The 20,653-nt window shown below is 39.0% G+C and overlaps 1 protein-coding gene across 2 annotated transcripts in view; it reads left to right on the forward strand.

The window, feature by feature from the left end:
* vit (vitrin) overlaps positions 1-19,738 on the forward strand; it is a 32,715-nt gene extending 12,977 nt beyond the window's left edge. For both annotated transcript variants that reach the window (XM_014982061.2, XM_014982066.2), the window contains 12 exons: positions 1,142-1,204; positions 5,970-6,044; positions 6,184-6,249; positions 6,677-6,739; positions 8,001-8,063; positions 9,396-9,443; positions 9,924-9,992; positions 14,380-14,527; positions 14,612-14,715; positions 16,011-16,237; positions 16,309-16,822; positions 17,465-19,738. In XM_014982061.2, the coding sequence (XP_014837547.2) occupies positions 1,142-1,204; positions 5,970-6,044; positions 6,184-6,249; positions 6,677-6,739; positions 8,001-8,063; positions 9,396-9,443; positions 9,924-9,992; positions 14,380-14,527; positions 14,612-14,715; positions 16,011-16,237; positions 16,309-16,822; positions 17,465-17,643 (1,619 nt within the window). In that variant the 3' untranslated portion in view covers positions 17,644-19,738. The remainder of the gene's footprint in view (positions 1-1,141; positions 1,205-5,969; positions 6,045-6,183; positions 6,250-6,676; positions 6,740-8,000; positions 8,064-9,395; positions 9,444-9,923; positions 9,993-14,379; positions 14,528-14,611; positions 14,716-16,010; positions 16,238-16,308; positions 16,823-17,464) is intronic.
* Positions 19,739-20,653: the final 915 nt, after the last annotated feature.

A 20,653-nucleotide genomic window follows, 5' to 3' on the forward strand; every position in this document is an offset into this window, starting at 1 on the left:
AGCTGTAATCACTATAACAAGGTCCACTTAACAGAACAACAGTTTGACACCAACATTTATTATTACCTTCCTAAAATAATAGTCTACATCTTTTTTTTTTATCACCACCTCTTTTTTATTTAGGTAAAAGAAAAATCACTTTTGCCAAAAGTGATTTTGTCCATTATTTTTGGAAGGTGACATTATGTTACTTTTAAAATAGGAAAGGCAAGAGAACATGTCAGTCAGGAAAAGCAAATGTTTGTTGATCTTTACATGTAATGAATTGGCTAAAGGGAAATTGGTACTTATTTAAACTTATTCATATCCTGTCAGGGCAATAATCAGAAAGCAACAACTGTAATTGAGTTAAATTAGGCGTTTCCTTATTCGTTTTCCAGCAGGCACAATAAGTAGCTCGCTGCAGCGAGGAGCAGCGATCTGCCTAGATGATAACTATTAGAAGTCCTGTTTGAGAAGCATGCCTGGGAAAAGTATTTTCTGCTCTACTATCAAAACATAAACATGTAGAATTTGACAAACTCTGCTCAGACTTGAGCTAGGACTAAGATTAAGCTTTTCTGCAAAGACTCCTAGTGGGTCTGGCATGAAACACAAAATATCTATGTGCAAACACCCTGCTGTTCATACAGAGTATGATGGAGGATCCGTGATGCTGTGAGCCCTCAGGACTTTGTAGAAGTTCATGGCAGCATGGACTCATGAAAAACCGAGCATTTTGAATAAAAATCCAGTGGAAAAAAGTTAAAATGGGTCATTAGTTGGTGTCTCAACAGTATAATGATACAAAACATATGACCAAATAAACATAAATGAGTGTTCTACCTTTGAGCTGAAGCTGAAGACAAGAGTGTCACTCGAAAAAATATGAATTTATTCTAAGGATTTTTACACGTCTTTACCAGCGGTGGCGATACTTGAGGAAGATTCTGTATTTTCAATCTGTGCTGATACTTAGACATTGGTGCAGTCTCCTAATTTCAGTGAAAAAAACTGAACTCTCTACCAGAAGGGGTGCAAATTAACACAAACGTTTAACATTTAAGCAATAAAATATATACTTTATTGAAGTATCAGCACAGATTAACTCCGCAATGTTTCGCTATTTTGAAAAACTTCTTCCTTCTAATCTTGGTCCAAGGTTTGCGCCGGCCAGAGGCGGGCTCAGCCATCAGGAGGCAACCTTCCTCTCCAGTCGGCCCAGGTCAGCCTCCTCATTAGCGCACTTACACCCACGATTAAAACAAAAACGGTTACAGGTAGCATGCAGGTCCCCATCAGCAGGCTGCTGTAAGTCTAACCCCACTGTTTACACTCATGAGCCTCTGATATCTTCTCCCTCAGGGTCAACACTAATACCATCCTCTGAGCTCCCCAGCTAACATTCCTTGCTGCATAACCGCTGTTTTCTGTCATCAGGAGCGTCCTCCTCAGTCCCATTTTCGTTTTATGAGATGAAAAGAGTCAAATGAAGCAGAGCTAGTGCTTGTAAATACGCCCATCGTACATGCTTTTGTTTTTGATAGCACGCTGTGGAGAAAGAAGCTTTAGCTTCCATCAAAGCAAAACAGCTGGGCTACATTTGAAGATGGAAGCCCAGAACTGAAACTCTGCTTTACCCTCCTTCCTCTTCTCTTTTTTCCCCCCTCTCTTCTCTTCTCCTATCTGCGCTTTTCTCGTCGCTTGCAAGCAGCTCTTAACAGGGCTCCACCCGAGCAGACCCCTACAACGAGCCAGTCGAATTCTGGTGAGTTTCTCTGAGCAGGAGTCCTCGACCACGCTGACGCAGACGGGTCACATCAAACAGCAGAGTAAAGACGATTGTAAAAGCGCTGAGTGAAATGTTTACAGTCTGTGGTACGCCGACGATGCGCCCAAATCCGAGCAGATGCTCAGATTCGACAGAAAAATCTTAATGTGTCTGTGCACCTAAGAGATGAAACGATCAGTCTCTCAGATTCATCTTGATTAGATTGATATAAACCCGCTCCATGCTCTAAAATAACATCTTAACGCCTCTGTTGTCTGAACCAACCTTTGGTTTCTGAACTTTCATTCCCAACTACTCTTTGCTCTGCTGCCCAGTTCATCCGGCCAGCTAAATTTTATGAATTAGATGAAATGATCTCTTAGTTCAGCCAAAACTTCTTAAATCTGCAGCTGCACTGGACTAAAATAAGAACTAAATCAAAATAGTTCGGGAAGGTTAACCATCTCGCTTCAGTTTTCGGAAAGAAATAAAATCCAGAAGGTTTGAAACTGAATTTTTTTATTTCCAGTAATATGAATGTAAAACTGCATTTATCCAGTGGAGTGGGTATGAGTTTAAAATACCTCGAATGTGCAGAAAAGTTCTTGGCAAACAGTTTGTTTTAGTTAAAAAGGAAAATATCTTCTATAAAAACCTACATCAGTGGAATTCACTGTGGTCTGAGAGGAAAAATTGTGGATAACTAATTAAATCTAAAGCACAATTCCATTACAGGGACCGTTTTCAGGGGTTTGTTGGGTCATTACTAATTGCTGCCTTTTAATTTTACTTAACAGGGTGGAAACAAATCAAATACATTTCAGAGTGGAAATTTATGCCAGAAACAAGCCCTACAGGTTGTTCTTTGACGTTTTCCCAGAGTTTTTCTTTTTACTAAAATGACTGCTCAGTATCAGAACTTCAAACTATATGAAAATAACCTTTTCTGACATATCAGGATTAAGCAGATTGTCAAAACTTTAAGGGTTTTAATCAGCTTAATTCTTATTTAGAGAAAAAAAAAACTCTTGTTCAGCCAACAATAAGTCAATTTTTTACACTGAGTCTTTTCGTCCAGTGTTTGATTTGGTTATTGGTTAATAAGAATTCTTTGCTTTATTTTCTTTACTTCATTGGCAATGAGGCAAATTAATTAGGTATTTGAATTCTTCAATCTATGGCAAATAGATTATTAATGGAAATTCTCTCAAAACATTTTCATCATAAATTTCGGAAATCTTTTTAATCGCAACTAACTGTAACTCCCTGCAAAGGTGAAACCGATTTATACATTTTTTAAAAAAAAGAGACCAGCGGGAGTAAATGTGTTCATCTTTTAAAGTAGCTGGTAGTTGCGACAGTTGTGAGTTTTGGCAGTGAAGGTTCAGAGAGTTGAAACCAGCAGCGCCAAGTGACCCAGTTATGCGCCCAAGTCTGTAACCATTGCAGCATATGGGTCCAATCTCTGAAAAGCTCCACAAACCAGCCAAGGTGTGGCCCTCCAAGGAATGTGCTTCTGTTTTTCCTTCTGCGGAATGCAAAGCCATGAATCCCCTAAAATTAGACAGGGCTATATCTGTTTAAATGACAGCTGATTGTAGGATCTGATTTATAAAAGGCGGTGTAAACTCTTCCACAAAACTTTTGCTGCTTAGCTCTTGATCCGATCCAGGAAGCAGCTATTCAGATCGAGGGATGACCGTGTGATTTACGAAAGAGAATACCGATTCCTTTGGGCTGCTCCTTCAGATGGAAGTCAGAGTTTAAAGGTGAAGCCAAGCAGTGCCTCCGGAGTTTCCAAGATGGATGCTTCTTTTGGCTCTTATCTCTTTGGATTTTGATTTATGAGTTTAAAAAATTCTTTTCCTATGTAGCTTTGGCACCTAGCGGCTTAAAACAGATGTTGGGTGTTATTGCTTTAAGTTATGATGCTAGTCTGGCGTCTATAATGAAACATGTCAGTCTAACAGCCTAAAGGATGCATGAAAATATTTTAGTAATCACGCTATACCTCTTAGAAAGGCATTTATATCCACTGAAGCTTTCCAATTTTGGTCAGGCTACAACTACAAACCTCAATTTTTTTCAAATGAATCTTATAGATGAGCATTAAGTAGCATGGATTGGGGGATAAACAGCAAACACGTGGATGAAAAGATAGGACCAAAACAAAATTACAAATTTCTTTGTCCAACATCAAAATTGGTGGAAAAAAGTCACTGTATATCGATCTGAATACCCAATCCTCATGGTGAAACAGCAAGCTAAAAAACTACTGTAAACTTACAGCAAAAGCTGTAAAGGAATGGTTTAGATCAGGGTATATCAAAGTCTTGCAATCAAAGCACAGATTTATATTCAATTGAGAATTTATGGCGTGACTTGAAAAGTGATGCTCGTAGATGGTCTTCGTCCAATCTGACTGAACTTGAGACACGTTGAAAGGAGAGTTTGAAGTTTCAGTGTTAAGATGTGCAAGGCTGGAGACATACCCAAAGTTTGCAGATGTCAGAACAGGGACACAAATGTACACCACACTTTTAAGATAATTATTAGCAAAAATATTTCGAGGTTTAAAGCTGGCGCCTTTTTGCCGTTTCGTTCCACCTCTCAGTTTCGCACCACAATGTGATTCTCTCACATTAAAACCCAAAGAAAAACATTCAGGTCTATAGTTGTAACTTGACAAAATGTGGAAAAGTAAGTAAGTTTTGGAGCTGCTGTAAATGTTTTGGGTTATGTCTTTAGTGCGAGCAAGTGTCACAGCACAATGCTCATTCTGATATGAAATAAGCTCCGATCCAAGAGGAGGATCCTCAGCCTTTGACCTCTGCGATCACTGAATTGCTTATGATTAAGGAAGTTGAACTCGATCCTTTAAGGCAGTTTTTAATAATAGTAAAAAAAAAAGAAAGTCAACAACAGCAGATTGGCTTTATCTCTACCTGCTATCTAAACTGTCCCGGGTTTGACATTGGGTGTATAATAATACGTCCGCGCTTCAGTGGGCTGCTGGCTGCGCTCTCTCAGGCCGCCTTTGCAAACAGAGACCCTTCTCACCAGCCGCCCCTGTATGGGAACCTCAAAGCCGAACGCTGTGTGTTTGTGCAAGCTGCCTGTCCTCAGAGTGGATTTCACTGAAGTGTGCAGTCGTGGTTCAGTCTGTTGTTGCAGAGGGAGCTTCGCCATTCTGGTTTTTACCTAAACTTGTCAAAAAAATGTAACTATCCGGACAGATTGCTTTTTGCTCATTTAAGTTTGTGACTCATGTGACCAACTTCTAAGAAGGTGCATAGGGTGAACTGAGGTATTTTAATCTATGTAAATGACATCATAATCAGCCTAAAAATGGATCTTAAGCATAAGGAATAAATCATTCTTTATAGATTAAATAAACAAAGAGCCTGTACATTTTTCAGGCTTTAATTTATTTCATCTACCAAATTATTTACATATAATCAAAAAAACATGTATTATTAATCTCATTATTCATATTCAATTCTAAAGAGTTAATAAAGCAACAAATAATTAATAAAATTAATAAACTAACACTAACAACAACTGCCCCAACATGCAGCCCTAAATATATTATTAATGTAAATAAAATACCATTTTGTCAAGCTGTTTTACATCCAAACTTATGTATAAAGTTGAATAAAGATGCATTAATCACTATGTAAAGTTAACTAAGTTTGGTTTGTTATCAAAAGGCTTTCCTTAATTTCTAAATTATCCACTGTGGTCAGATACTTTGACGTATATTCATAAACATTCAGACATGACTCCCAGAGAATAACAGTTCAGACATAAAGACATACAGTAAATATTTTGAACTGTGGAGGTGGAGTAAGAGGTTGTTTTGGCTAAACCTAAGAGTGCAGTAAGAGCATTTTGAAGGGCCTTTGGCAGTTCTCTCAAATCTGATGTATTTTCTTTCCTGTATGTCCGCTACAAAACAAAACGCAAATTCATATTAAGCTTTTTTTTTTTTACCTTTTTTTTTAACCTTTCTAACCAAAAAGTTGAAAGAAAACAGCAAGTTTTCTCTAAAACAATAGGCGGCAACTCAGTCCTGAAGCGTCTGAGCGTCTACTGTTTTAGTGTCGTTCTGAACATCTTGTGCGTTATTCACTAATAAATCCCACTTTAATGGAGATCGCAATTATGTTCCTCCTTGATCCCCGTCCTGAAAACGGCTTTCTAATTCTCCCGTGCACAGCTTTCCCCAGGAGAGACTGGCCACCCTCTTCTTACTCTCGCCCTGACTGGTTCCCAGGAGCTCGACGACCAGCAGGTAGCAAACAGCAATCCCTCAGCAAAGACTGAGATGAATGTTGGTTTTTAATCAGATCAAGGACAAATGGGCTCAAAAAAATATCCAGAGTGAATTAATCTTTCCGGACGTTGCTGACACATCAATGTTCTCTGCTCAGATGTTAGCTATGCAGTTCCAGACTCAGGATACGCATGGAGTGAGACAGAAACACCTGAGATACCAGGTAAGTAAATGCACCTCCTCTCTGACAGAGTGCTGCAGTTTTGGGTGCGTAACGCAACCTTTACTGCGCACCTCATATCCAGCTGTGCTGCATGCTCGTGCATCTGGTACAGTTCGGTATCTGCTGACCATGTATGCGCTGAATTGACTCCATGTGTAAGTACGTACATGCAAGGGAATCTCTGTTTACATGCCATCTGCCTGCCATATGAGGGCTTCTTTGAAGTGCAGAAAAGCAGAATGGGGCAGGATATTGATGCATGTGAAAGTGATGTACTCTGAGGTGATAATTGTGAAAAAAAAGTCATTGTTTTCACTGGTTCGGGATTGGTCGTGGATGATTTCTGACCAATCGTAACCATGGAAACATGTGCTTTTCCCTCTGATGTTTCCTCCACACTAATGGGTTTCGTAACGTCCTCCTCTAGCTCGGGATCTCAGGCCTGATATCTCAGAGTATGAACGCTGGCTTTATAGCTTTGGACCATACCGTAAGTGTTCATGCATTTCTATTTGTTGGGGTTACTAACAAATCTCCAGGTTGTAGAATTTCAACAAATGGGTTGGGATTGCCTTGCTAAAGTATTCAACCCTTTGGACTTTTTCACGTTTTGTCACATTGTACCTCCAAACTTCAATGTATTTTATTGGGATTTTACTTCAGCCCCCATTACTTTGTTGCACTGGAAATGAAATTGCTGCAACCAGTAGTATTAGAAGTAATCATTTGGAAATAGATTCAGTCTGTGTGTAATTTATCAATAAAAGCACAGTTGTTATGTAAAAACATGTCAGAGAACATTAGTGTTTGGAACCACAACCACACCAGAATACTTTAGACCCTCTCTAAAAATACAACTAATGCATATTTTTAAAGTGTTTTTTTAATGCAAAACTTATACCTCACATTTGTATCTAGTCAAACTCGTGTTAGCCTAGTTTTCAGAATAATAGCACCCACTTATGTGTGATTTAACGTCAGTATAAATGCTGCAAACCTGGATTTTCATTTCAGGCCGTTAAATGGGTAAATGGGGATAAAAGAACGCACACGACGTTTTACAGACTTTTATTTCTAAAAATACAACATGTAACTCTTTTTTTCTACTTTGCAATTATCCGCTGCTTTGTGTTGGTCTATCACATAAAGTTTGTGGTTGTGATGTGACAAAACATGGAAAGACTCAAGGAGCATGAATACCTTTGTAAGCAGATGAAAAAACAGTTTTCTTTTATCCAGGTTCAGCTTCTGGTACTTTTGTATTTAATTCACAGTATAAACAGAAGCAGGCTGGCTGCTTCCCTGTTTCTTCTCTAGTTTTTTTTTTCACAGTACGCAGATATTACAGTTGGGTCAATTTCCGTCTGACTGCACATGAAAGAACCTAAAATACCTCAACTGCTCTGTGAAAGGAAACCACATTTTATTTGTTTTATACTTGCATGCCTTCACATTAAACAATATAACTCGCTTGCAGTCCGACCTGCTGACGAGACACAAAAGCCCCAGCAGAAAGCACTAAATCTCATATTTCAAACATTGTGCTTTCTTCTTTTTTAGAGGCACAGGTTGGCATTCGAATCTGAGGTCTGGAAACCATTTGGCGCATCCACCATAAAAACACAACCAGAAATCCAGCCAAGCTAAACATTTAAACAGAGTGGCGTGTTGGCTGTTTTGCCACAGTGTTAGTGTTTTCTTTGGCTGCAGTTATTTATTTTTTTCATATTTGATAATGTCTTCATTTTTAGCCCCTCGCGCCACTGACTTAGATGGCAGCCACAAAATGCCCCTGCACTTACCCCAAGGCAAAGGTGAGTAGCCATAATGAACATCCAGGGAGGCCTTGAAGATTATTATGCAGCTTTTGCACAGAATGCCGTTGAAACTCAGTTGTGAAAAAGTATTTGTCACTTCACGGATTTCTTCAATTTTTGCTATTTAGTTACACATAAATGTTTCAGATCAATAAACTAGTTTTAGTGTAAGACAAAGATAACCTGATACAAATGCACAACACGTTTAAATACAATTAATGCATATTGTTTTGAAAATAACCAACTTGAAAATGGCAATGGTTCTGCAGTACTGAAATTATTTAAAAGTAAAACTTGCTTGTACTATTCCTTTTAACAGCTCTCATCAAATGTTAACTTGGAATGGAGCGCCTTACATCCCTGAGGAGGATTTTTGGCCCAATCTTGTTTTAATTCAGCCACATGGAGGACTTTTGAGCACAAACTCAATTAAAGGTCACATCTGTGACTGAGTCTCTACAAATGCTTCATTTATGCCTCATTTCCATTGATTATACGGCCCGGGTCCAGTGCACTTTTTGACTGTTTCCATTGTAAAAGCGACTCATACCGGACCATTCCTGGTCCAAAGGACATGGTCCACTGACTGGAGGACAGAAAAACATCACAACTTGAGATTTACTGGTTCGTCATGTTTGTCATCGCACTAGTATGACAAAATGTTGTGCGTTTGGGTTTAACTCTGACTTCTCAGTGAGAGAGCAGCGGGCAGTTGAATCTGCCGCACCATAAAATAAGCGTGCTCTTCTTTTAGTCTTACACCAGATGTTAACAGGACGCACACCTTCTAAAAAAAACTCCACCATTTCATAGAATATGTTTCCAAATATCTTGGGGATCATAAAGATGTTTTGTTATGGAAATGTGAGATGGGCCTGTGTGTAGTGTTGATCATCCATTATTTTGGCCTTGAAGATCTTTTATGGCAGCCATTTTTTATACGGGGCGCCTGCTCTAACCACTGCACCACACGACGCCCTGCAATGGTTTTCAATTAACATTTTGCTGACAGAAATGTCAATGAGTGTTTTCTTTTTTCTTTTATAATTGATAAATTAGTATTTAATGACTTAACAAGGGAAGTTGTGGGTTTTTTTAAAGGTTGTTTTAGATATTTTTACCTTTTTAAATGAACTAATAATTTGAAAACTGCTTTGCTTATTTACTAGAGCTTTCCTGATTTGATCTGAAACATTTAAATGTCACCAAAAGAGCAAAATCCAGAAATCTGAAATGATGAAACTTTTTCACAGCACTGTAGGTAAATGCTTCTGAACTTATGACTTGCTGCTTTCCTAATGCTTAGCTTGTATAATGTCATTCATGCAGTGGAGCCAGTAGATGCCTGGAAACAGGATGCAAACCCTTATGAATCAGGTAGGTTTGCTTGCACTGCCGCTCATTTTGCCACTTTGCAGCTTTGCAGTAAGTGCGATTCAAACCAAAGCTATCCGAGGATAAGACTCTGGGTTTTGGCTCGGCCTGTAATTGAAGGGAATTGGAACAAAAGCCAAATGGCATGGTGGCTCTGGGCATGATGTTTGTGACTGGAAACATTTGGGGTCACTAAAAAGAGGACGCCTTCAAACTTTCAATGTAATTTCCTTAAAGTAGGCGTTTGAGCCGTCTTTGTTGTTAGTCAGTTGAGTGTTTTATTTTGGTGGTAAACACCCAACTGCATTTTCCTTGCAGTTGGATGATGAAAGGTTAAGCTGATTATTTTCCCTTCAGTCGTCCCACATGAAGACAACCAAGATATAAAAGGAAAAAGATCAAGGATTCTGTCGTATTTAAAACAGCTAATTAATCCAGGAACATCTCGACTTTTAAGCATTTCTCTGTTTTGCTGCTTTCTAGGTTTTAGCTTGAGAGAACCAGAGCCGCTACCCAGAGCACCTGAACCCCCTGCATCACAAGGAGACCCAAGTATGTGACTCTTCCTGCATCTATGAATATGTGAATGTTCTTCATCTGTGGCAAGCACCCAGGTATTACATCCAGCTTCAGTCGTATTAAAGCAGATGCATATCTGAGAGTGATTGCCTATTCAGAGGATTTTCTTGCGCCTGCACTTTCAAACAAGATCCTTTTTATCCTGGTGATCCCTGCTGGGATCAGGTGCAGATTATTCTGCTAGGTGAGAAATTGTAACTTGTATAGAGCTAAATAAGTGTCTATTTTAATTGTAAATTGTGTCACTCCTGTCTTCTTCTGCTTTTTAAAGCTTTGTAGATGTAGAGTTGTATTCAAAATAATAGCGAGATGTTTAAAGAAAAGATTAATCTCAAATTCCTGACACATTTTATTTTCATATGCAAATAATAAGTTGCTTTATTTATGCCATCACAGTCCCATTTTACTTGATGGTGGGGATGGCAGTGCATTATCTTATTCACTGTCAGGATGTGTGTACATCCTTAAAAAAAATCTTTAATTGAATTATCTAAAATTAGGGCCTTAAAATGTCTTAAAGTCATTAAAGAAGATGTAAGTAGGCCTTAAATATGTTAGCAGGGCTATTTAGTCTCATGTTGTATTTAGTCTCAGGTTTTTCTTGTGGAACTTTTTTATCCTGTCAAAGTTTTAGTTATGTGCAGCCATTTTCACTCACTGCGTTCTGTGTCTCAAGGTGGTAAAGGCTACAGGTAACAAGCTGCTAACACTTGCTTACTAGCTAGCTAGAGAGCCATGTGCCATATGAAAAGTGCAAAGTTGCTGCCAAGAGCCAAAAAATCTCCCAGAAATTTCACAGTTTTGGCCCGCTGTATTTCTTTTCTATGTCTTTCTCATACTATAGATTTTAAAGACTATCAAATGCATAGAAAGCTGATGTAGGTTCATTATATACTTGAAGTTACTCGCCACTGAAACGCAAGGCTGAAGCAGTCTGTGAAACAATTGGACTCTACAGAGTCACAGTAAAATGTATTTTGTTGAAAGTCAAAGAAATTCAGTAAAACTTCAAGGGTAGGGTAACAGTCCAAGAAGTCAGGCTATAATATCCTTAGGAATTAGATTCTCCCACTGAGTCTACCATCTGACAAACTCTGAATACCAATGGTGTAGCAGCTGCTGCAATAACAAAACCAATGCTACTCATAAAGAATACTGCCGTCTGGCTTCTGTTTGCCCATTTTGTCTGGCTTTAAAGGCAAAATAAGACAGGAGCTTGTCTGAATAATGTCTTCCAGATAGACTAGAGCAGGGGTGTCAAACTCAATTTCACCAAGGGCCACTTCAGCATATTGGCCACCCTCAACGGGCCACATTTACGGTACAAATCAGGAGTGCATCCCTGCTAAAACACACCCCAGACAGAAGGTTGACTTCCCTCATTCAGTTCTGTAGAGGCTTATAATGAGCTTTGATTTCAAAGAAGCCTACATTGAAGTCGATTGGCAAATGAACCATCATGAAAGAGGAAGGCTCTTGTTGTCTCACTGCACCCCAAGAGATGCATAACCTACAAAAACTGTTTCTGTCTGGTTTTGAACCAGAGACCTTTTGCATGTAAAGCAAACATGATAACCACTACGCTACAGGAACTGAACTTGTCTGCTTTGTTTAAGTTTGAGGTTCCAAAGTTGATGATGTGAGATGCAACATGAAAATTTCAACTGAGGCTTGCACTCAGATGCCTGGATTCAGAGTACAGACCATGACACCACAGAACCCTTGTTGACCTTTAGTAAACACCTGTGATGAATAGAAAAAAACTAAATCTGTTTCTGTCTGGTTTCAAACCAGAGACCTTTTGCATGTAAAGCCAACATGATAACCACTACACTACAGAAACTCATGCTCTTTGCAGTGTTCCTGGTAGATGATCCACATTTTATTAGAGACTAATGTCAACCATTGGCATGGAACAATGTCAAATACTTATACCACATATCCTCTCAGAGAGCACAGTAACTTGGTGAACAAACTGTCAGACTTATAATTGTGCCTAATTTCACATCACAGTCCATAAACTAAGCCTGGGATCAAAAATTGTATTGAAGATGTCATTAGCAGAGACAAATGGTTCTACAGAGACTTGGCTAAATGGCTAAAAAATAAAATCAATACTTACAAATAAAAGATGGTTCAAAAATAAAATTAACACATTAAAATAAAAAACATCTCTGAAATACAATCAACACTTGAAAATTAAAAATGGTTAAAAAAAACAATTAACACTTCAAAATACAAAATCTCTGGAAAATAAAATAATATGTATGTTGTTTTGAAAAACATTAGAATATAAGCGTTTTTATCAAATCTTCATTCTGGTAAGATCATGTAAGTTCTTCTTAAATCCATGGAAACCCAACAATTTGTAAGGTAGGTGAGTTAGCTCAGCAGGTTAGAGCACTATGCTGGTAATCCTGAGGTCATCGGTTCAAACCCCATATGGGGCAATTCATGTCTGAGGTCTTTCAGACAATCAACACTTCAAAATAAATAAGGGTTCAAAAACAAAATCAACACTTCAAAATAAATAAGGGTTCAAAAACAAAATCAACACTTCAAAAATAAATAAGGGTTCAAAAACAAAATCAACACTTCAAAACAAATAAGGGTTCAAAATCAACACTTCAAAACAAATAAGGGCTCAAAAATAAAATCAACACTTTAAAATTAAAAATGGTTCAAAAACAAAATCAACACTTTACAATGAAAAAATGGTTCAAAAATAAAATCAACACTTTAAAATAAAAGTGTAAAATGTATTTTTGAACCATTAAAAAATGGTACAAAAATAAAATCAACAGTTCAAAATGTATAATGGTAACTGTTTCTGTCTGTTCAGTCCATAAACTAAGCCTGGGATCAAAAAATGTATTGAAGATGTCATTAGCAGATGCAAATGGTTCTACAGAGACTTGGCCAAATGGCTATAAAATAAAATCAATACTTACAAATAAAAAATGGTTAGGAAGCGCATTACAAACCTTTGGTTGAAATGAAGCGTTAAATTCAAGTCTCCATTACAGACCAGAGAAAACTAAAGAGAATGCAACGTTGTGTTAATCCATTTGAGGAGCCGGCAGTTTAAATGACGATGCAAAAGTTAATTAGACTGTAACATGCGCAGTCCGCTGCTCAACCACTGCGGACACGGCTCCGCCGCTGCGAAGAATTAGAAACCGCTGGAAGTAACTCATCCAGCGGATTTAACAAATGGAGCCTTCTGGGTTCACGTTACCCAGGAGAGCGGCGTTCTGGAGGATCTGCAGACGTAACATCTGTCCGTTTCGGAGAAGCAAAACCACGCAAAAAAAAAAAAAAAAAAAATCCTGGTAAAAGCTCACACCGGACCGCTCAGGGTAAAACACTCACAGAGTTCAGTTGATCTGTTTGGATCAGACAGATCCAACTGACTGATGAATTAGCGCAGATTTTTCTGCAGATGGGAACCAGGAGGAAGTGCGTTCAGACCCCAGCGGGTTAAGTGATGCTTATTTAAGTGAAGTCTCTTAATTTAATTTATTAAAAGTTATTGGGGTGGTTTTTGTCACTAAGAGAAAAATGTAGATACATTTATCTGCGTAATTTGTGATGGGATCTGGATTCACGGTGAATATTAACTAAACCGCATAAATGCTACTAAATAGCCGATGTTAATAGGATTGTAATTTCATGGATAAAAATAGTACATGACCGATTTTTTTAATGTTGTCGGTCAAGATAACGGATAACAAAAAAAGTCTAGCGCGACCTGCCGCCCTGACACCAACTCACACACATCTTCATTCAGTCTTACTTGTAAATCGATTTTTCTTTTCTTGGACGTTTTGATGTTAGCTTGTCGATGTCTCAGTTTTATTCGCTGGGAAAATCAATAAGCAGCTTGAGGTGACTCTGCTGCTCTCTAGTGGGGAGAAGCCATAATGTTGGCTGGTAACAATCGGAATGCATTGTGGGAGATGTAGTTTGTAGTCAATTCTCGCTCAAAACCTATTTTAAGTCAGTCATCGGTCTATAAAATGCTGGGGCGGGCCACATAAAATGACATGGCGGGCCACATGTGGCCCGCAGGCCTTGAGTTTGACACGTGGACTAGAGCAAACTAGATTACTGGATTTGGACCAGAGCAGCTTTCCTTATCGAGTGGCTCTAAGTTATGACAGCAATTTTAAAAGCTCAGCTGGATTTAAAAACAAAAACATGTAATCAAATATGTGTAAGAGTTAAAAAAAAATCAATATTTGGTTTCCTTTATCTTAAGTTTGAAAGTCTTATTTGTATAGAGAGATTAAAAAACAACAATCCACCTCAGTGCAGTGTGGTGTAGCCGCATAATGTGTTCCTTTTTTCTCCCCTTCAGATTGTAAGGTTGATCTTGCCTTCCTGATGGATGGCAGCTGGAGCATTGGGAAGCGGCGTTTTAAGATCCAGAAAGACTTTCTGGCTGAGGTGGCTCAGGTCATCAACATAGGCATGGCTGGACCAATGATGGGCATCATCCAATACGGGTAAACTCTGTCTATGCTTTCTGTGATTTTGTCCCAGTTTGGGAAAAGAAGATGTAAACTGACTGTTTATCGTTTTGTTTGAAGTGACGAGCCTGTGACGGAGATCAGTCTGAGGGCCCACTCCAGCTCCAAGGACGTGAAGTCGGCCATAGATAAGATTGTGCAGAAGGGCGGCATGTCCAACGTGGGTGAGTGACTCCCGCTGGCTGCTGCCAACTGCGACTAAAACTCACAAACTCAAGTGTGAAAGCGAAAGGGTTACAATTATCGCATGGTTTTTACTACGCTGGCACATTTTCACATGCAGGGATAGAATTAAATCTAAATTTGCCAGGAGACCAGCGAGCTAAATTACAGCTCTCTCTCGTAAGGCGTGTTTTTCTTCTCCTGCCACCAGAACGCATTTGCTTTTTACAAGCTTGCAGGGGTCAGCTCTCAAAAAGCAAGGGTTGTTTGTTGCTTTTTTTTTGGTGCGGCAGCATTCATCAGCTGCAGATTTTGGAGCTGATGGCTGGATTTTTTTTTTAGGGTGTGCTAAATTTTGCTTGCTGACAGTTTGTTGGGTTTGACCACAATCGTACAACAGTGTGTGTGAATGTAAAAGGCTCTATAATCTCGATCAGAGCCTCTCCTGTTATTGTAAAGACCACCAACAATCAACTGACAAACTAAATATAGGTTATCCTAGTACAGAGATATCTCTGTGCAGAATACTTTGTCCTTTAGCAAATGCATGGCTTCTTCCACCTTCTGTATTGTATTCAGTAACGTTTTGGAAACCTTAAAGCAGCGTCAAATTGTAATAAAATATATATACTAAGCTTTAAATATCTCACTGACACAACATGGAGTTGGCAGCATCACACTGTTCAGATGTAGTTAGCGATTATTCTGCCGATTAAAGTTTTAAAGTTTTGGCTGCACAGTTTCACAACATTTGGTGGATTATTAGATGGCTTTCAGAAGAATATTCCTTCGAAATGGCTGTCATTGTGTGGCAGGAAACCACTAAACCTTTAATAAAATTCAATGTTATTGCACTTTTCTTATTAATTTGTTCTGAGCTCTCTGGAATCGGCTGAATGTGTCATCGTCAATGATTAGTCATTGGTTAATCAAGTGTTTCAAAAAATCTCAAGTCTCATTGTGTTCAAAGTGTCAAGTCCCAGTAAGACCTGGGACTACAAAGGATTTAATTTAAATATTTTTCAGTCAAAATTTAAATGTCAGACCTATAAATGCAGCAGATGACGTTTGTGGCACAAGATTTTTTTGGAGTTGGGTGAGTTTTATGTTGTGTTTGGACTCATAGCTGTCAGTCACGTGTGGCAACCCTGTCCATCACATAAAATCCCCACAAAACACAGTGAGGTTAGAGGTTGTGACATGACAAAATGTGAAAAAGTTCAGCGGGCATTATGCTTTCCTAAGGCACAGCAGCATCAGTTATTTGTCTCCCTGTCGCCCTCTGGTGTTCAAACAGGAAAGGCCCTCTCCTACATCAACAAACAGTACTTCAGTGATGCAAATGGGAATCGAGGAGGGGCTCCTAACGTAGCGGTGGTGCTTGTGGATGGCTGGCCCACAGACAAGGTGGAGGAGGCTTCTCGACTCGCCCGAGAATCCGGCATTAACATCTTCTTCGTCACCATCGAGGGCCCTGATGAGAATGAGAAACAAAATCTGGTTGAGGCCAACTTTGTTGACAAGGTGGTGTTTAGTTGCACAGGTTTACCGGTGCGTCCCATAAAAACAGTCTGTAACACTGTTTCACTCCCCAGGCTGTGTGCCGGACAAATGGCTTCTTCTCCCTTCCCGTGAACAGTTGGTTCGCCTTGAGAAAGGCTGTGCAGCCGCTGGTGAAGCGGGTGTGCGACACGGACCGCCTGGTGTGCAGCAAGACCTGCCTCAACGCCAACGACATCGCCTTCGTGATCGACGGCTCCAGCAGCGTGGGGACGGGCAACTTCCGTACGGTGCTCCAGTTCGTGGCCAACGTCACGCGGGAGTTTGAGATCTCGGACACGGACACGCGGGTGGGAGCTGTGCAGTACACCTACGAGCAGAGGCTGGAGTTCGCCTTCGGACAGTACAACAACAAGGCCGAGCTGCTGAACGCCATAAAGCGCATCAACTACTGGAGCGGCGGGACCAGCACCGGAGCCGCCATCACCTTCGCGGCAGAGCAGCTCTTCAGCAAATCCAAACCCAACAAACGCAAGATCATGATCGTCATTACAGATGGACGTTCGTACGATGACGTCAGAGCGCCTGCGCTGGCCGTCCATCGCCAAGGTGAGACCTCATCACTGGACAACGTTTGGAAAATAAGAGCTAAATATGACATTTGCCTTTACAGTGTTTCGCAAATGTATTCATACCCTATTTAACCTTCTAACGTAGAAGATATTTTCAATGTGCACCGTTGCCTTTAAATCTGCAATATGGGACAGAAACAATTAATCGTGATGAATCGTGTATTGTTACAGGGTTGTTACGATACAAAAATGTCAAACTCAATACTAAAAAAAAAAACACTCGATAGTGCAGTAAATTTTTTTTGAAGGCACATGGATCTTTTCCGTTGATAACAAAATAAATTACTAATTACAAAATGACATATTTTAACTTAGGATGAAACTAATATGTAGGGACAATTCAACCTTTGTTAAAAGAAAGATGTATTTTAAAGTTTTGCTTCCCTGTTTGATAAAACAGAATATGTATTCAGCAGCAACTCTGTACAATTTCTGTGTGCCTGGCATTTTTTCTGAATGTTTTCTTTAATGAACAACTACATCAGCAGGGTATCTGCTCTAATTGTCTTTTGCCTAACCTTCATTTCAAAAAGCAAAATGGCTTTAATGTCACATTAGCCTTCAGAGATGCACATGCAGTTCATTTTTTGATAACCCGTGTTTTCCTCCCCTGATCCAGGTGTGATCGCCTACTCCATCGGTATCGCCTGGGCCGCCCAGGATGAGCTGGAGTACATCGCCACTGACCCCGACAAAGAGCACTCCTTCTTCGTGGACGAATTCGACAACCTCTACAGATACGTCCCCAAGATCATCCACAACATCTGCCAGGAGTTCAACTCTCAGCCCAGGAACTGAGGTCATCAGTGCGACAGAAGGGGATCACGTCGGACCAGAGCCGTTTTTATCAGAACGCTGACCGCAAACGTTCTCACCCTGCGGTCCCACAGATGGCGTCTCCAGGTGGGCTGCAGGCACACACAGATGCAGAGGCTAGAATTTACACTTCCAGTGAAAAGCTTACAGACACTCATCACGGGTATGAAAGTCGCAACAATTTAGGTCTTTTAATGAGTTTTTATGAGCCAGAGTTTCACAGGGAACCGATTTTACATCAAGTAACATCAGTAAATTTCAAACGTGTTTGAATTTAATCTGGATGTTTTCCATTCTAGTCTTGGTCATCAAAATTATACACAAAAGTTCAAATACATATACTTCCAACAACATTTGATGGCTGCATGACAGCCACATGCTTATTATAGCCAACAATAAGCTTCTGTTGAAGTTGTGGCTGAATATTTGCAGAATCGGTAGAGTTAATTTAATTTGGATGGGTTTCTGGTTTTCATCAAAGTTGTGGTGAGGCTGGAGCTAGTCCAGACACTCAGTGATTTAATTATTTCCAAAACCAGTTTTAATGTGTGTTTAAGTGCCACAGCTTGAACATAAATTCAGCACCAGTTTCTCATTTTAACTGGGAAGTTTCTTGTTAAAACTAGAAAATATCCCTGTTCTTACAACATGCAAAACTCATCAAAACAAGAAACTTTGACGTTATAATGAGAGAAATTTTATGTCTCATTATTATGGCAGAATTTCTCATGAGTTTTATATGTTGTGCTAAAAGGAAGAATACGGTCCCCTGACAGACTGCGGTTTGCTAAAACACACTCTGTTTCTTCTAGACAACATCCAAAAATCCCAAGAGGTGTTGCTGGTTTATGACCTTCTGTATTTAAAAGAGGATACATTTTGGTTTTAATGAGATTACTGGTTATAACAAGTTGTTTTTTTAATGTCGTTAAAACAAGAAAGTTTTTCAAACACGCGTCAGACACTGAGGCCTCTGGACTGGCTCTTCCAAAGCCAAAACCTCAACTGTATTGAAAAAATTTGTGGACTAAGCTCAAAAGCTTGGGATGTATCAGGAAACCAACTTGTTTAGAATAATTAGTTGTCAAATATCCAGCCAGAATTAAGCCAGAAGCCTGATTATGGTTTAAAAAGCAATCGTACAAGTGGCCAAGGTTCAATTCTCTAAAAAAAAAAAGAAATATTTGAGGTGGTATGTATATAAAACATTTGAACCCTTATGAGCCTGCAAGGATCAGAACAAGTTTTATAACCTAACCTCCTGTTCTTGAAATTTCTTGAGAACGATTCAAACACGTCTCTAAAGGCACAAAATAATCCCACGTTCATTCTAATGATGAGTTTTTGTAAACTTTTTCTTGTAACTGTATTTGATCATGGATTTGAAGATAAATTTTAAAATGTATCAACACAGTAAATTCTCATGAAAAGCATTAGCATTGCACCATTTGTTGGTGCCACAAACAACAGCACTGTCAACTCTTCGGACAAAATTTAGGTCATTTCTTAACAAGTTCATCAACAGAAACTGAAACAAAACAGAAAGCTACAATGATATACTGCAGTCACAATGCAACTCTTTTTGTGCGAAACTAGAAAGTGATTCCAACATAATAAACTTTGCAGACATATGTAGGTTTAACACATTCCTAACATTTCCTCTAATGGATTCGTATACTTCATAAACTTAACATGGTGCTTTCATATGATTACCTGTGAAGAGGATCCCCTCTTTCACAGCTGAGGCATTTTGATCTTCCTAACAGGAGACTTAATCTGAGTTCAAGTCAGAGACTATGGTGCTGTTTATCTAATTTTTATGTGGGTGTAAAAGCAAACCCCCAGCATGGATGTGGACTTCTGTGAAACGTGGGGTTGTTTTATGCAGTTTATTTCATCCCTTTCTCTATTGTAATAGCGAGCGGCTCCTAATATACCAAGCATTTTGAAGTTTAAGAGTATTTATGATTTTTTTTGCCTTTGTTTTCCTGTTTGTACATATGCTTATTAAAATGCTTTGCTTGTCACGTTCACATAATTGATCATTTTTTGTTTTTAATAAAACAAATGAACAGAACATGATGGTTTTTATGGGGTTTTTTTTTTTCTCAGCATAATTTTTTTTCCAGACGATTGGAGATATGAAAATAAATATATATGTTTTTATATTTCTATTTCTATTGCCAGTAAAGTCTAAAAAACATTGAATTGTTGGAGAAAAAAGGAGAGACCTAAAGAAATGTCAACAAAAAATAACTCAGCATTTGCACTTACGTGCAGCAAAATATCAGTGTCCAAATATGAGAAATTATCTTTTCAAATGTATTCAACTTAGATCTTTTCTTTCGAATGAAGCAGCAGAGTGTAAGAAAATTGCAACAAAGAGAATAAAATATTCCTTGTGGCTTTATGTGTCCAAGCACATTCAGGGAACAAAGCAAAAGAAAATAAAGAAATGAGGAAGAACACAAGTACAAAGTGAGTGATGTAATGGTTTAAGATTCACATTCCAAATAGAAATTACAAAGCTTTCTGGCAGCAGTAGTAGACTTTTTTTTTTCAATGCAATCCGGGTGGGCGATTGCATTTAGTAGTAAGTAGTAATTATTCGCAGTAACCCTTATGAATTTTAAGCTTTTCTTTCCACATCCAAGCACCACTTTTAATCTGTTCAGTTTAGAAGAAGCAACATTGATTTAGATGCATTTGTACATGTGTGTCTTGTAAAATAAACGTTTCCACCTCAGGTTATGGCTTATGTGAAGAGCGGCCATATTGGATCTCGAAGATGGTGTTGGAAAAATTCTCCGACAGTCCAAGTTGGAAGTCCGATTTCAGGAGCGATTCGGAAGTCCAATTTCTGACTTTTGACTACAAATTGAACGCAGCATGACTTCACAGATACTCACCGGAAAATCCAAAGTACCCATTTAAGACCTAATGAGGAAAATCTGGTCAAAATTAAAACAGTTTAAGGCCTAAAATTGAGATT

The sequence above is a fragment of the Poecilia mexicana genome, unplaced genomic scaffold (assembly GCF_051168715.1).
Source record: "Poecilia mexicana isolate PSO_F unplaced genomic scaffold, ASM5116871v1 scaffold_15, whole genome shotgun sequence".
Taxonomy (NCBI): Eukaryota; Metazoa; Chordata; class Actinopteri; order Cyprinodontiformes; family Poeciliidae; genus Poecilia; species Poecilia mexicana.